This window comes from Dendrobium catenatum, unplaced genomic scaffold, assembly GCF_001605985.2.
Source record: "Dendrobium catenatum unplaced genomic scaffold, ASM160598v2 fragScaff_scaffold_1105, whole genome shotgun sequence".
Classification (NCBI taxonomy): domain Eukaryota; kingdom Viridiplantae; phylum Streptophyta; class Magnoliopsida; order Asparagales; family Orchidaceae; genus Dendrobium; species Dendrobium catenatum.
In genome coordinates this window covers 1,161,899-1,176,806 of record NW_021319567.1, presented here as the reverse complement: position 1 = coordinate 1,176,806, position 14,908 = coordinate 1,161,899, and the positions used below count along the sequence as shown (strand labels likewise).

The 14,908-nt window shown below is 34.6% G+C and overlaps 1 protein-coding gene across 1 annotated transcript; it reads right to left on the bottom strand.

Annotated features, from left to right (window-relative positions):
• Positions 1-7,467: 7,467 nt before the first annotated feature.
• Positions 7,468-9,840, bottom strand: LOC110107464 (ethylene-responsive transcription factor ERF110). Its single transcript, XM_020837735.2, has 2 exons — positions 9,371-9,840; positions 7,468-8,542 (listed from the first exon to the last, which is right to left on the bottom strand). Exons 1-2 carry the CDS (start codon positions 9,792-9,794, stop codon positions 7,800-7,802), a joined length of 1,167 nt encoding a protein of 388 aa, XP_020693394.1. The 5' UTR covers positions 9,795-9,840; the 3' UTR covers positions 7,468-7,799.
• Between the last annotated feature and the right edge of the window lie 5,068 nt (positions 9,841-14,908).

The following is a 14,908-nucleotide window of genomic DNA, read 5'->3' as shown; positions in this document are numbered from 1 at the left end:
AGGTTCGTTCTTATCTACTGGAAAATAACCTTTTCTTGTTTATCTAGCTGTATTAATGGAAGAAAGGAATGAGATTGTATAATGTAAAATTGATATATACGTATTTCTTGAAAGGTTAGATTCTTTGGTAAGGTATGGAGAAGTTTACAGTGGTCTAAGAATTGCATGGCATGACATAATTAAGGGTATAAGAGAGTCAAGCCGGATAGCAAGCGAACTCCAACTCGACTCATTAAGAATTTCACGAGTTTAAATTGATTCATGAGTTTGAGCTCGAGTTCAGTCTTGCCGGCTTGGCTCGTAAGCTGATTGCGCCGCATGATTAACTTAAAATATATTTTAAAAATTAAATTAGCATTATATAAGACTTTTAACTTTTTTTTAATTATTTGTGGAAACAATTAAATAAATTTTAATTTAAAGATAAAAAATCAAGATCAACATTCGAGTCAAGTTACTCAAGCTAAGTTTGAGCCTTTTTTTTTTTAAGGAGACAAATTTGAACTCAATAAAGATCAAATGAACTTAACTCGATTGGGCAGTTATTGGATTCGACTTGACTCATTGACACTCCTAATCATAATATTATATTGTGCAATACTTATTCAAAATATTTTGTGGTGAATATATGAAGGCAAGAGAAGCATAACCAATCATAATGGTAGAATTAGGAAGTGAAGGTTGGAGGAGATTTTTGTCCCCCTTAGATTTGAGAAAATATGCATTTACATATAAAATTTTATTTCTAAATTCTTCTAAATTTAGGATAAGAAAAAAAAAGTCTACACATAAAAATAATATAAGAACAAGTGATGAAATAGAGGAACAAGTGATGAAATAGAGAGCCAATAATGCTACACATTTTAAATAAATTTAATTTTAGTTGTTTATCTGATGATTAATGTCTTACTTTTAAAATTTTAAGTTAAAATAGTTTCTAAAATATGATTAAATTGAAAAAAAAAAAAAAAGAGAAATGTGTGAGGATATGCTTTCTATTGTGTTAGTTGACTATATGTGACCAATTAATTTTTTATATGTATTTTTCCTAGCTATAGTATTGTCATGAAATCAAGATTTTTTATCATGTTAAATATTTTTATATTTCTTAATATTCATGGCTATTTTTCATTTTTCTAATACTCAAGAATATGATATTTATTTTTTAAATAAAAAAACTACATCAACAAATAAATTACTTTATATGTCAAAATTCAAATCTTACTTTTTGGTGAAATTTTTTAATTTATAGGCATGAACAAAACAACACGGGCAACCAAAAGTTCAAAGGGACATGAAAGAATCAGATGCAAAAGATAAGCAGACCATATTCATTTTGACTTGCTCACGTAGTTCATCTTAGACTTCGTTTGTGATGGCTTTCTTACTACTTTCTAAAGTGACTTTCTAGTTAAAAAAATTTAATTTTTATAATATAAAATTGTTTTAAGAAGCAATATATAAGAAAACTGTTTCAAACGAAGCCTTAATCTATTGGTTGATAGCTCTTATGTATGTGACTTGTGTGTGTGAGTTTATCTTAATTGACTTAGAAATTAAAAAAAAAATTACTCGCTCAAAAATATATAATTAACTTTAAATATAAATTAAGTATATTTAATTATTTATTTATCAGATTTGTCTGTCAAATCGTGACACACATGCAGAATTAGAAAATAAATGCTTCTTTTGTCACTTTCACTGATCTGGATTGATTAACTAAGACGGGAGCTTTTTTTTTAGTTTGTTTGACTACATAAGCTTAATGATGTCATTAATTACGTAATTAGTGATTAGGTTTTCGATTCACAACGCGTTCATGGTTATTAATTATGTTAATTGCAATTTTATCCATGTAAATAATAAATATTGCTGTTGTCAGGTTTCAAGTCTTGCATGAAAAAAAAGTGAAAGGCTGTGTTAGATAGTTGATTGTCAACGTAAAATTTGCTAAACAATCGTGACATAAATAATGACATATAGATAATAAAAGTATGTATAACCTTCGCAGAGTTCAAAAAGAGGTGCGATCTAACCTTGTTTCAATATGTTTGTTTGACACAAATGGTGAATCAAATATACGCAAGAGTAACCAAGTAAAAAATAGATACTTGGTTGCTCGTAAGGATTTTTAACTTATGTGATATAATCTTTAATATTCAATTTAGATATATCACGTTAGCACTACAGTAAAATCGCGTATTATGAGCGAATTTTTCAGCATAAAATTTTGAACTTTTCGACGAATTTCTGCTGATAATAGACAATTTTCTTGTAGTATAGAGCGCTTTATTTTTTCCGATTGTATTTGTCATTCTTATGTTTATATGATTATGAGCCTACCAAATAAAAATATGATATAGACTTTTAGCTTTTATATATATATATATATAGTGTGTGTGTGTGATCGAGTTGGTGGAAGACATTTTGGAAGCTAGTTGAGCTATGAAAGGGACTTAAAGTTAACAACTTGGATTTTATGTTTCTAAACAAGTTAGATTTTTTATTTTTTTCCTAAGTAGGGGCTCTTGGAGTCCCACAAAGGATAATTTGGCTTTTGAAAATTCAAACATGTAAGCTTGAGCTTATAAAAATCTTAAAAGAAGCCGTAGGACACTCATATGATACATTTCTTAGAGTTGAGTGATAAATGATACTATGTTCTTTAACCAAATGGACATTGCATTTCTACCCATGTAAAAGAGTGCAATGAATATTGATTGATACACCTTCAATAACATAGGCATTGGTGGTAGCTTTTAAAGTAGCTATTGCAGTTATATCAGCTACGTATTAAATTTCATTGTGATGATTATGCCAGTTATTAAGTTTCTCATGGGTGCAAGCCCCTATAATTAATTATTTCTCAAATATAATATATACTTAATAATTGATGTGAGGAGATAAGCATTGGATTATTTGAAGAAGAGGATGCTTAAAGGAATTCCAAGTACAATAGAACAAATCAAGCTCAAAGGCTTAAAATCATATAGTATTCATTAATATCCCCATCCTACTACAATGCTTTATATATAAGCTAGCTATTGAATATTCTAGAAAATACTAGGGAAATAGGTACAAGAGGTATTCTATTCTTAAAAAATACACTTAGTTAAGATGTTCCTACATCAATAATGCATCTGGTCAAGTATATTCTAATCGTCTTTATTAATTCAAGTATAGCGATGAGGTTCATTCATCGCAAGGTTCAGAGATTGAGAATCTCCTTGGAAAGGATGACATATATCAAAATATTAGAATGTTATGCAAAGAAAGTTTCAATATGAATCTCTACTATTATAAGGGAGCTTATTCGTTTAACTCAGTATCATGTGCACTAAGCTATATACACTATTCATTATCGTAAAAAAAAATAAAAAACAAATTTTATTAAATTCATATATATATTCTAAATTTGTTTATTAGTTATTCACTATGTGAATTGGGTTGACCTTTATTGCTTTGTTAGTCTATGTATACGACATTATTTTATTGCCAATTATTTTCTTATATAATTAATAATATAAAATCTCTTCCTCACAATCAATTTCAACTCAAATATTTTGGTTATCTTAAATATTTCATTGTTTTTATAATCATTCAATCAAGCACTGAGCTTTTCTTATTTCACAACATTATATTTTGGAGCTCATAGAGGACTCCGACTTTATTGCTAACAAACTTAACGAGGCTACCATTAATCTGCACAACTAACTCAATAGAACCAATGGTGATCTCTTATGCGCCATCATATCAAGCCCTGATATTACTTTTGTTGTTCACCATTTTTTTCGGATAGGTAATGGGATTCAAGTTGGGGTGAGAGGGAAGAATAAACTTCCGTCAACCATTGTGCCACACACTCGATCCCATCGTTCACAAATTAAGTCAATTCATTACTCAACCTAGGTTTATTGCATTATTAGCGAATTGACTTGGTTATATTTTAAATTGCATTACTTAGGAATTTCAATCACTTCGCAAGCACTATTCCATGACAATCAAGCAAAAATCCAATTTTTCAAAAACCCAACTTTTCAAGAACGAACCAAGCATATTAGTGAGTTTTAGATTTTTTATTAGGCTTTGTAAGCCCAATATGTGATTTTATTGATTTTCGATCAGGAAGAGGTCAGAACTATGTGGAGTGAGGAGGATTGAGATGTTAAGGTTTCTCCATTTATTATTTTTATTTTTATTTTGTAGTCAAGAGCTTGAGATAGATTGTTGATTGAAATGATCGATCTCTTGGTTATTGTAAATTTAATTTTGAAGAAAGAACAAATAATTCTTCCATTGCTTCCACTAGACCATTCAAATTACATATTGATGACTTTATAAAAATTTTGATATTCGATTAAAAGATAAAATAGACAATCTTTCCAATTTAAGAATTGGAATGTGACAAATTTGGTATCCGAGTAATGTTTATTAGAGGAATTTGACAGCAACTAAAGCTTAAAATTGATTATGCGTGAGGAAAAAGTTGAGTAATATAGATTTTCATCTATGTATTTGATTGATTTATTTTTATTTGCATGTATGTTGTGTTGTGTGTTAATCAACTAGGAAAGAGAATTATATTAGTTGACACATGGATCTTATTGATGAGGATATATAGAATGGATAGAGTGCAGCAACAATTCTAGTGAGTTTTGACAGCTTAATGCAACTTGCTAGTATGCTTGCATCGATAATGAGTGACGCCCAAAGTAGGCTTGACATAAGTAACTAGAAGAGGATATAAATCTATGAATATTTTATAAATTGAATCTGCAATTATTTAAGAGAGCTGTAGAACCTCAAATAGTAGAATAATGGTTGTTAAGGATATAGAAAATATTCAATAGTATATATATAGTGACCAGAGAACATGAAAGTGACACTAGTAGTGTTTCTGTTTGAATGAGAAGCTGAGAGATAATGGATATGGCAGTAGCGGGAGAAGTTTTAGAGAAAGCAAATGCATAGATTACTTGGACATAGTTTGTTAATATTTTCAGACGGGTTTGTACCTCCATTGGCTCAAAAATAAATGCACGAGGCTTTTATGAGATTGGAGTAGGGAGAAAAGATAGTTGATATAGTATGAAGCTGAATTTATGACACTTGTAAGGTATGCTCCACAGTTAATTAATATAGTGGAAGAAAATTGCAATAGATTTTTTAGGGGTCTACAATATGAATTGAGACATCCACTTGTCCCATTAAGAATTCAACAAATTTCAGAGCAAATTGAGAGAGAAAGATTAGTGGAAAATGATTTATCTATACCACAATTCAGAAAAGATATGAGCATGAAGGGATTGAGAGATAATATGAGCAGGAAAGATAAAATTGGAAAGATAATTAAATCTTTAGACTGTAGGAAAAGATTTGAGACAAGTGTGGGAAGTGTACATGAGTGTGTTCGATGTGGTAACTGGATAATATTTTTTTTATGATAAGATAATGTTTCATATGTGGCAATGAGGGCAATATGAGATGGTTGATTGTCCATTATAATGGCAAGGAGAAAGATCTGGATTCATAGGAGAGAAGGCCAGACAATGGGGTTTAAACAGAGGATTATTGGATCTAGAGGATATAGTGAAGGGTTCGTGCATAAGATAGATGGACAAGGAGTTATTTAAGGTCAACGAGAACCTGCACGGTCTACTATGCCAACACTAACACCAGTATGACCCAGAGTTTATATTTTGATTCATCATAATGATAAAGATGCACATGAAAATCCATTAGTATAATTTTAATCTTGTGCACTAAATTTTAAGTGATTAGTATTGTATTGCATGTTGAATTACATATGATTGGATTAACATGCATAAGTATGTGATTGAACTCTTGATTGATTGAATGCAATGAATGATAAATCAAAGATCAGTGTTGTTTTGAATTTTAGTGAACAAATTTAAATTGATTTTATTTTGAATTGAATTGATTTGTTTTGATAAATTTATGAATTGAATTTTTTTTCATTGATTTATTTTGTTTGTTTTGATTGTTGAAATGTTGAGGGTGATATTTTTTAAGGTGGGTAGATTGTAATAACTTCATAATTATGAAAATAATTTTAAAATAAATTAAAAATGATAATATGAATTTTTGTCTGAAATAAAGCTATAGTGTTGTGCATGTCGGTGCAATGACATTGAGCCTTTGAGCTCAGCGATGCCAGAAATTTTCTCTGTGGCATTTAAGGTTCTATTCTACAGTAATTCTAGATTTGACGTGCAACGCAGCGGCACTGGGCCACTTTGGTGTCGTGGTGCATGCTTCACACTACACCTAGCCCTTAGGCTTGCCAAGAAAGGAAAGGAAGGGGAAGAAGGGGAAGAAGGGGAAGAGAGAGAGGAGACAAATGAATTCACATGGTTGTAAAAACTGCAGCTGGCTACCACAACTTGGCATGCCCGCCAGTCACTATTGGTCACCATCAACTAATGCTGATGACAACTAGCTGTCACCGCCTCCATCCTCACTACCTACCACAACGAGCCATCATCCACCACCATCACCATCATATTTGAGATAAAAAAATAATCACCTACATTCACTTTATATTCATCCAAATATCTTTAAATATTTTAAATATATAATATTCTTTTTTACTCTCTTATTATATATTTTCCCAACCAAAGAGCTCTTAGTTACCAGAGCCATGAAGAAAATGAAGAGATCTTGCTTTGCAAGATTTGGAACGAACCATGGATAAGAAACAAAGAGAGACAAGTACAGTAAAGAAAGCTTATCTTATTACAATGAAACATATTACAGAGACTACAAATTATATATAGACTACTAGAGCAAAAAGAGACAAGAAAGCTAAACCAATGAGAGAAGGACGCCTCATTATTTGTTTTTATTTATTTCATTTTGTTTATCTACTAATAAGCCCTACATGGGGTCATGGTTGGTACCCATTGGGTACCCACGCTTTGCCCTGGCGGGCTTTGCCCATCCAAGCCCACCTATGGTGACTTTCAAGATGTCATATCAACCCACACCCACCAACTTTCCACTCTTCTTGAATGCAGTCTGCCACGTATTATTGGCCTTGAGGTTTGTTGCCCTTTACTCTGACTGCAAACTTTCAAGCCACATATCAAAATTTTTCATGGTCACGGTGTGGTTTAGTATTGCGCACTACGTAGTAAGGATTATTATAATATATTGCATGCATATGATGATTAGTAATGTAAATCGATTTGTCCCTTGATGTTGAGTACCCACCCACGAGACCATGGGGGTACCCATACCCACCCATGCCCATTGGGTATGAGTGGGTGTGGGTATGGGTACCCAATATAGGTCTCTATTAGTTACCTATAAAATCCTTGCATGAACATATATGAATTTACATTCCTAATTGACCAGATGATTTTTCCGTTGAAGAAAATAAAGAAAAATCTATTAGCCATATGAAGAACCTAAACGTGCATGACTTGGATCTTACTCGAAAATCATTGTCAAGTAAATCACGACAAGTACAATATTTAATTCGTTTAAAACACCAACTGCCTTCTCCAAACAACCGGTCAACACCTATCCAAAACTCTTTTCGGTCAACGAACTTATTAAAAAATGCCAGGTGATCAAATGAACCTACCCAATCCTTTTCTAACCTAACTTCATCACTAATCTTCAACCAAAAAAAAAAAAAAAACACTTCATCACCAATACATTCAATTACAAAACGTTTATAAAATAAATAAAAATCCAAATTGAATACATGTATCTGATAAATATTCCCAAAAAATTATCTATTTCGTCAGAAAAAATCTTTTTTTTTTGTAACTCTATCCAGAACGAGAAGGTGGATCCCTGCTGGATTCCGTCCACGGCGGCGACGGCGACCCACTACCGCCACCGCCCGGTGGCCAGAAAATACTCATGTGCTGTCCTGCTTCTGACGCAGGCGAGTAAGATGGAGCCATCGGAAACGGCGATGAAGACACCGAACTCGAACCTCTCGTCAACGAATGAGAACCGAAAGACGAAGACGTATGAGAAGTCGACGCCATGGATGAGCTCGAATACATCAACTGATCCAATAACGCTGTGGGAGGCATCCCCTGATACTCCCCTGTTCCCTGCAACAATCTTGAGTACTCCACGTAGTCTCTAGTAACGTCCATTGTTTGGGAACGTGGCGACGGCCAAGACCCTGACATTCGAGCTGGAGGACCAGATTCCGGCAACCGGATCGCCGGAGATACATTGATAGGCTGCCGGAGCTCGACAGCTTCAGGAAAGTTGAGTTTTGCTCTGTTTCCTCGGAAGCGGAGCGCCGCCTCGTCGTATGCTCTGGCGGCGGCCTCAGCTGTTTCAAAAGTGCCGAGCCAGACGCGGGCCGCCTTGTGTGGATCTCGAATCTCCGCCGCCCATTTCCCCCATGGCCGTTGCCGGACACCTCTGTATCTCCGGTGAACTTCTTTCTCGGCGTCGGGGGGTGCTTTTGGTTCTTCATGCAGTGTCGCCGGAGTTGATGGAACAGGGGATTGTCCTGTTGGTGGAAAGCTATGCGGACTACGCTTCTGTGCTGTGTAATGGCATGAAAGAGAGTTAAAAAAAAGGGAAGGTGAAGGAATATCAAGAAGTAGAAAATAATTATCATATAGTTATTTGATTATTTCTTTAATTCCGTTCAATTATCTCAGACTCCTGAGAAAAGACTGATAGAGGTGTTTAATCATAGAAGATCGAGTAAATGTTTCTAGAAGATAAACTAAGTAAAACGAGCAGATAAGGTTACGAAAGACTTAAAATATTAGAAAATTAAGTCACCCTCAGCAGCAGACAAGGCTTTTGAGTTTATCTGCACTTTCGGAAATTGGAAATAATTGTTTTTTAAGCTAGTTAATCGATTCATGATCAGAACTGCACGCTTGAAATTAAGAAAAAGTAAACAATTTCTATAAAAAAGACGTCTTTTCTCCAAAAAAATTCTCTTGTATTAGAACATGTTCGTGAGAATTACTACAAGAATTATTGTTCTTCTCTCAGAAATAACAAAAAAGATTAAAACTTTAACGGAATTTGGAGCTTTTATGGCTGTCTGGTATGAGATTCCATAACTTCATTTTTTAAATTTATTTGGATATAAATAAAAGGATTTACTACATTCTAAAATCCTACACATTTCCTTAAATTCTGGAATTGAGATTAATCAGTACTAATCAAGAATTGGAGCTGAATTCAGTCAAATCCAATATTTAAGAAGGCTTCAAGTTCGAAATTACAAACATAGTTTGATTTTAGGATAAAAAAATTGCATTTTTGAGTCGCCCATGCATGAAAAGGGATGAAACAGAGGAAGATGAGAAATGAGGGATATATACAAATTCATAAAAATCTCTCTTTTACGTACCTGCAGAACTCGAAGAAGACTCCCCTGCTAAGAAGCCTGTGTAATGCCTCGCAAGCTTCGGACTCATGAGCTCCTCCCTCTCTCTCTTAATCCCGCTACCGCATCTTGAGATGAATGACGACGACGGCGCCGACGACAACGGAACCCCCGCCGGCTGCTCACTGCCGGTAACAACACGTGTTAAAGCCGATACTATAACCGACATCTCCTGCTCCCCACCAAATCTAGATAGCAGCCCAACGACCGGCGGCGCCGATGACTTATAAGCCGCGACCTTTACATCAGCTGTTTGAGCGGCCGCGACCGTTACATAAGCTGTTTGGGCGGTGGATCCCGCTTCTTCTTCTTCCTCCTCCTCTCCCGCAGAGAAGAACCTCTTAATATCATCTGACTCGCTCGGTTTCGCCACCTTGATAATGCACATGAAAGCTGGAGTTAGTCAATTTTTCGCTTCGAACATAAAAAAGAACTTCGGCCCTTTTTGAATCGCAGGAGATCAACTTCAATAAATAGGAAAAAAACATGAAAACGTGCAGCGCCGCGCCGCTTTAGTTACAGAGGGTTTTCCACTACTTTGAATTTTTAATGTTTTGAAAATCCCACGACTGGTTCAAAGTTTAAAGATTCAAACGGTGCTTACTATAATAAATTTTAAATAATTTTACTGCTTATTTAAATAATATAAAAAGAAAATATTATATAAAATATAAAGAACTTAGTAACTTACATTTAAAAAGTAAAATTTCATTCTATTATATTTATTAAAACTTAAAAACTTTTTTTTTTCAATTATAATATAATTGATTGAAAAAATTTATTTTTTATTTGTTAAAAGAGAATGGTGAAATATCCGTATTTATATATTTCATATTCAAGTTTCACATCATCCTAAATATTGTGTTGGGTCAGAGGCAGAAGACGAGGAGTTTATGATGGAAATTATCTTGGAGGCCTTAAAGAGTATGTAGCTAGAGGTCAAGATGGGAATGATCTCATTGGACATTGCAACAGATCTTGCATATATTAGAATGGTTGCATGTGAAACTAAGGTCAGGACGGCGGCGTGCGAAGGTGACGATCAGATTAATTTTCTGTGAGAAAGACATTGAAATAGTGCTGAGATTCATAAGAAAAATTTTAATAATGTTTGTGGGATTTTTATTTTGTTGTTTTAAAATTGGTAAAGAGAATCGTAATTCAAATATTATAGATTTGAGACATAAATTTAATGATTTATAACTAATTATTTCAAAAAACAGAAAATTAATGAAAAAAATAAATTCTAGAAGCAAGAGAGAGTGTCAACTAAAAGACTTGAAGCATAACGAGACATTCAATTTGAGGATATTCTTATTAAAATTAGTCAAAATGAGCTTTAATTGTTTTGTTTTAAAATAAATATAAAATATCAATAAATTATTATAACCAATAAATTATTATATAATTTTAAAAAATTAATTATTAAAAAATAAAATAATATAATGGATTCAAAGAAATGGCTCCGGGAAACTATTAACGTTTTGGCAGTTTTTTTGTTAGTAATCTCTTATTTGGCGGAAGTTTCTCAATTGGCCGAACCGACATAGTGTTTCTTTCGAAATTTTAAACCGGTTAGTTTTTTTAATGAGAAAATAAAAGTCGGCTGGCAAGGCGGTTCACACGGACTTGACCGCCTCAATCGTGAAGGGGTACGAGGAGGAGGTCTTAGAATTGGATTTGATGAGTTGCAGCTGACTGATCCCTATTTTAATGAAGGAATTGTGACTCTTTGATTTACTCCAAGGACAATCTAACTGAAATTTCATATTTAAACTTTAATAATTATTATATTGAGTGGAAGGCTCCATTTGGAACAACTTTATTAATACTTTTTAAATTATTTTTTTAATAGGGGTGTTAATATTTGACAAATCCGCAGTAAAATAAAGAAAATTCATTGCAAAATATAATTTGCAGCTGAATATAATCCGCTGCAAAAAAGTGGCATCGTAATTTTTTTTGGAACAGGGGAAAATCCACCGCAAATATTTCCGACCGATTTGCGATGGATTTGTGGCAAAATTACAGCAAAAAAAATAAAAAAAATATCACAAATTATGCCTAGTCGCGCTTAACCGAGCTACCCGCGCCATCTCTTGCCTGACCAGCGTGCCTGATTTTGAACACTACTCCACTCTTCAAAAACCATCACCCTTCTCCACTCAGCCACTAAGACAAAAACAGTTAAGAGAGAGAGAGAGATATATATATATATATATATAACTCAACTTGCAACGGATTTCCAGCATCAATTTTAGACGCAAATTTGTGGCAGAATTTATGTAACAAATCTGCTATGAAAAACATTAAAAAATCTTTACAAAAAAATTCATCGTAAATTCGTCGACATTTGAGATGGACATACCATAAATTCCACCGCAAAAAATTGACTTTCCATTAGCGTGTCAAAGATATCACCGTCTAATTGCTTGCTCTCGTAATTCTAGCCTATAAAAATGACAAAATAATCAATAAGTTGCATCTTTGATGATATTGTACACAAGATTAAACATATGTAACTTATGTGTATTTAGGAATTCATGATCATGAGGCTGATAAGATCTTCTTAGTAAGTATATTCTTCTCATCATATTCCTATCATTTTGATGATAATCATACTATTTTTCTTAATCCATAATCAACATGTAAATCATCCAAACTTATTTTCACATGAAAATATTTAGATTGGGTATTAGTATTATCGCAATTTGCATCATATTCAACTACTTCAACCTTTCTTTTCAAGTATCTCTTCATAGCTATAAAATAAAATAAAAACCCCAAATTGATATATAATTAAGTAAAAAAGAATTAATGTATTTTAACAAAATAGCAATATATTTTTAATGAAGAAATTGCAATCCATGTATGATTATTTTAACTTGAATTGAAAATTGCCATCCTCCTCTAGGTAATGTACAAAATTATAGTTTATTGGATTCTCTTCTCTAAAATTCCTGTCATAAGTAATTTGGTTAAAATTTAATAAAAAAATTATAAATTACATTGAAAAGACCCGCATGGGATTCACTGAGATGAGATATGGGAGTGGAAAATCAGGTGTGGGGAAGGATGTTTTAATAAAGATTGAGAAAGTCTGCTCGCGTGCTTGGTGGGAACCATAATTTGTGTTTCTTTCCATAGCTTTTGTCCTCCCGCCTCCACGGGGAGGGTCTCCCTCCCCTTCCACCCCATGGCTTCTTCCTCCTACCTCAGTGATTTCCCTCCTCTACCAGGATAGTGGCTCCTTCGGCCTCCGCTTCGTCTTGTCTCAACTTCATTTCTAACATCACTAATCATAACCCTGTGGCTAGCAACTTTGATGTATCCCTCATCAACCCGCCTGCTAGAGTTCCTTTTTTTGTGGATGATCTGGATCTCGGTGTTCCAAATGGGGTCTGTCGCTGGCCGGTTACTCGGTCGGCCTTAGACCTATCTATATGAGCCTTAAGAACGCGATAAAGAAGGTTTGGTCAATCAAAGGTTTGGTTGAACTTTTATCCCTTAATGATGAATTTTTCTTGTATAAATTCTCTTCACCTAAAGACTTTGAGGTTGCATGGTCGGGTGGGTTGTGGTTCTTCTTTGGAAAACCGTTCATTCTACAAAAATGGACACGTAAGTTTAAACCTAAGCGGGATAAATGTAACTCTATTCCCATTTGGATTAAGATTGTGGATCTTCCTTTAGTTATTTGGAACCCCTTGAGTATATAAAAAATTGCAAGTTTTTTTGGGCAACCTTTGGCGGTCAATGCCCTTATGGCTAGGAGGACTTGCCTCATATTTGCTCCTGTGTGTGAGATGGTCAACAATGAATCCTCTTTCCCAGATGAAATTCCAATCTCTATGGATGGAGATGATGTGTCTCTTAAGGTTATTTACGATTGGAAGCTTTCTCCTTGTGTTGGATGCAAATCACTTGTTCACCCCTCCAATCTCTGCCACAAAAATCCATAGCCTAAACCTCAACCTCAGAATCTCAATCGGGGAAGGAGAACTAGCCGTGCTCGAGCTGGCAGGGTTAATCTGAAGGCTCATTCTCTTCCTCCCCCACCCAGGTTCCCATGAAGGCCCCTGTACTTCTTCCCTCCTTTGTCATTCTTGCAAACGCCAATAAACCTACCCCAACAATTCCCCCCTCTACAAACATCACGGTCTATTCTTCCTCACTCGATATCATTTCTGTCTAATGCATCCCCATGCAAGTCATTCCCCTGATTGCCCAACCTCCACAAACAACTCAAACTAATCCTCTCTCTCTCTCTCTCTCTCTCTCTCTCTCTCTCTCTCTTTGAGAATCCTCCATCATACGCTCCCAAGGATGATTCTATTCCAAATCTAAACTCTCCTTTGGATGAAGTATCTTCATTTGAACAATCCCCGTCTTGGAACCTTTTCCCATAATAGCAAATTAGTACAGTTTCCTCCTCACAAAGTGCCCTTATCTCCTCTTTTGAGAGGAGCCGACAAAATGCTACTATTACGGCCTCCCACAACAAATTTTCCATCTTGCAGATGGATGATCATATGGACTATGTTTTCCAAGTTGTTGGCTTTGTCGATTGGCCACAATCTGAGGACAATCCAAATATGGGTCAATCTAAAAAATCTCAATATGCCAAATCTACCAAAGCCAAAGGTGCTAGGAAAGCACATCAACCTTCTTCCAAGTCAAAATGATCCTTCCCTCTCTCGGCTGCTGGAACATTCGGGGTTTTAACAAACTAGAAAAGGTTCTAGCCTGTAAGAATTTGATAGCCTCTTATGACCTCAATATTTTGTGTATCCTGGAATCTAAAATTTCATCTCATTCTCTCTTTGAGCCATGATTCATTAACACTCATCAAATCTTCCCTAATGAACAAAGCTGTAACAACTTCATCTCTTCCTCTCTTGGGAGAATCTGGTTGACGTGGAATCCTTCCTCTATCTATTTTACTCCTATTATATTTAATTCTCAGTTGATTCATGGCACTCTCCTTTTTGGAGCTTTACCCCCATTCTTCTTTCTGTGGTGTATGATGCTAACAACTTGGTTGATAGAACTCCTCTGTGGCAACAACTTTTTGTTTTGGCTAATCTACCTCCTCCCCGTGGATCATCATGGGTGATTTCAACTATTACAGAGATACTAAAGACAAATCAGTTGGTGCTTCTACGCACTTTAGCATATTGGGGGAACTGAATGGGTGGATGTTTAATTCTGGCACCATTGATCTCAACTCGACTGGTTTGAAGTATAGTTGGTTTAATGGTCGTGTTGATGACCCCATTCATATTAAACTTGACAGGATGCTTGTTAACCAAAAATGGCTTTATACCTTCCCCCTCTCCTATTACAAGTTGGTTCCCCCCATCTATTCAGACCATTCCCCCTTGCTGCTTATGTCGGGCCAAGCTTCTTCTGCGGCTAGTAGATTTCAATTCAAAAAATTTTGGATCAAGATGACGGGATATCGGGAAGTTCTTATTTCTTCCTTTGCTTTACATCATGATG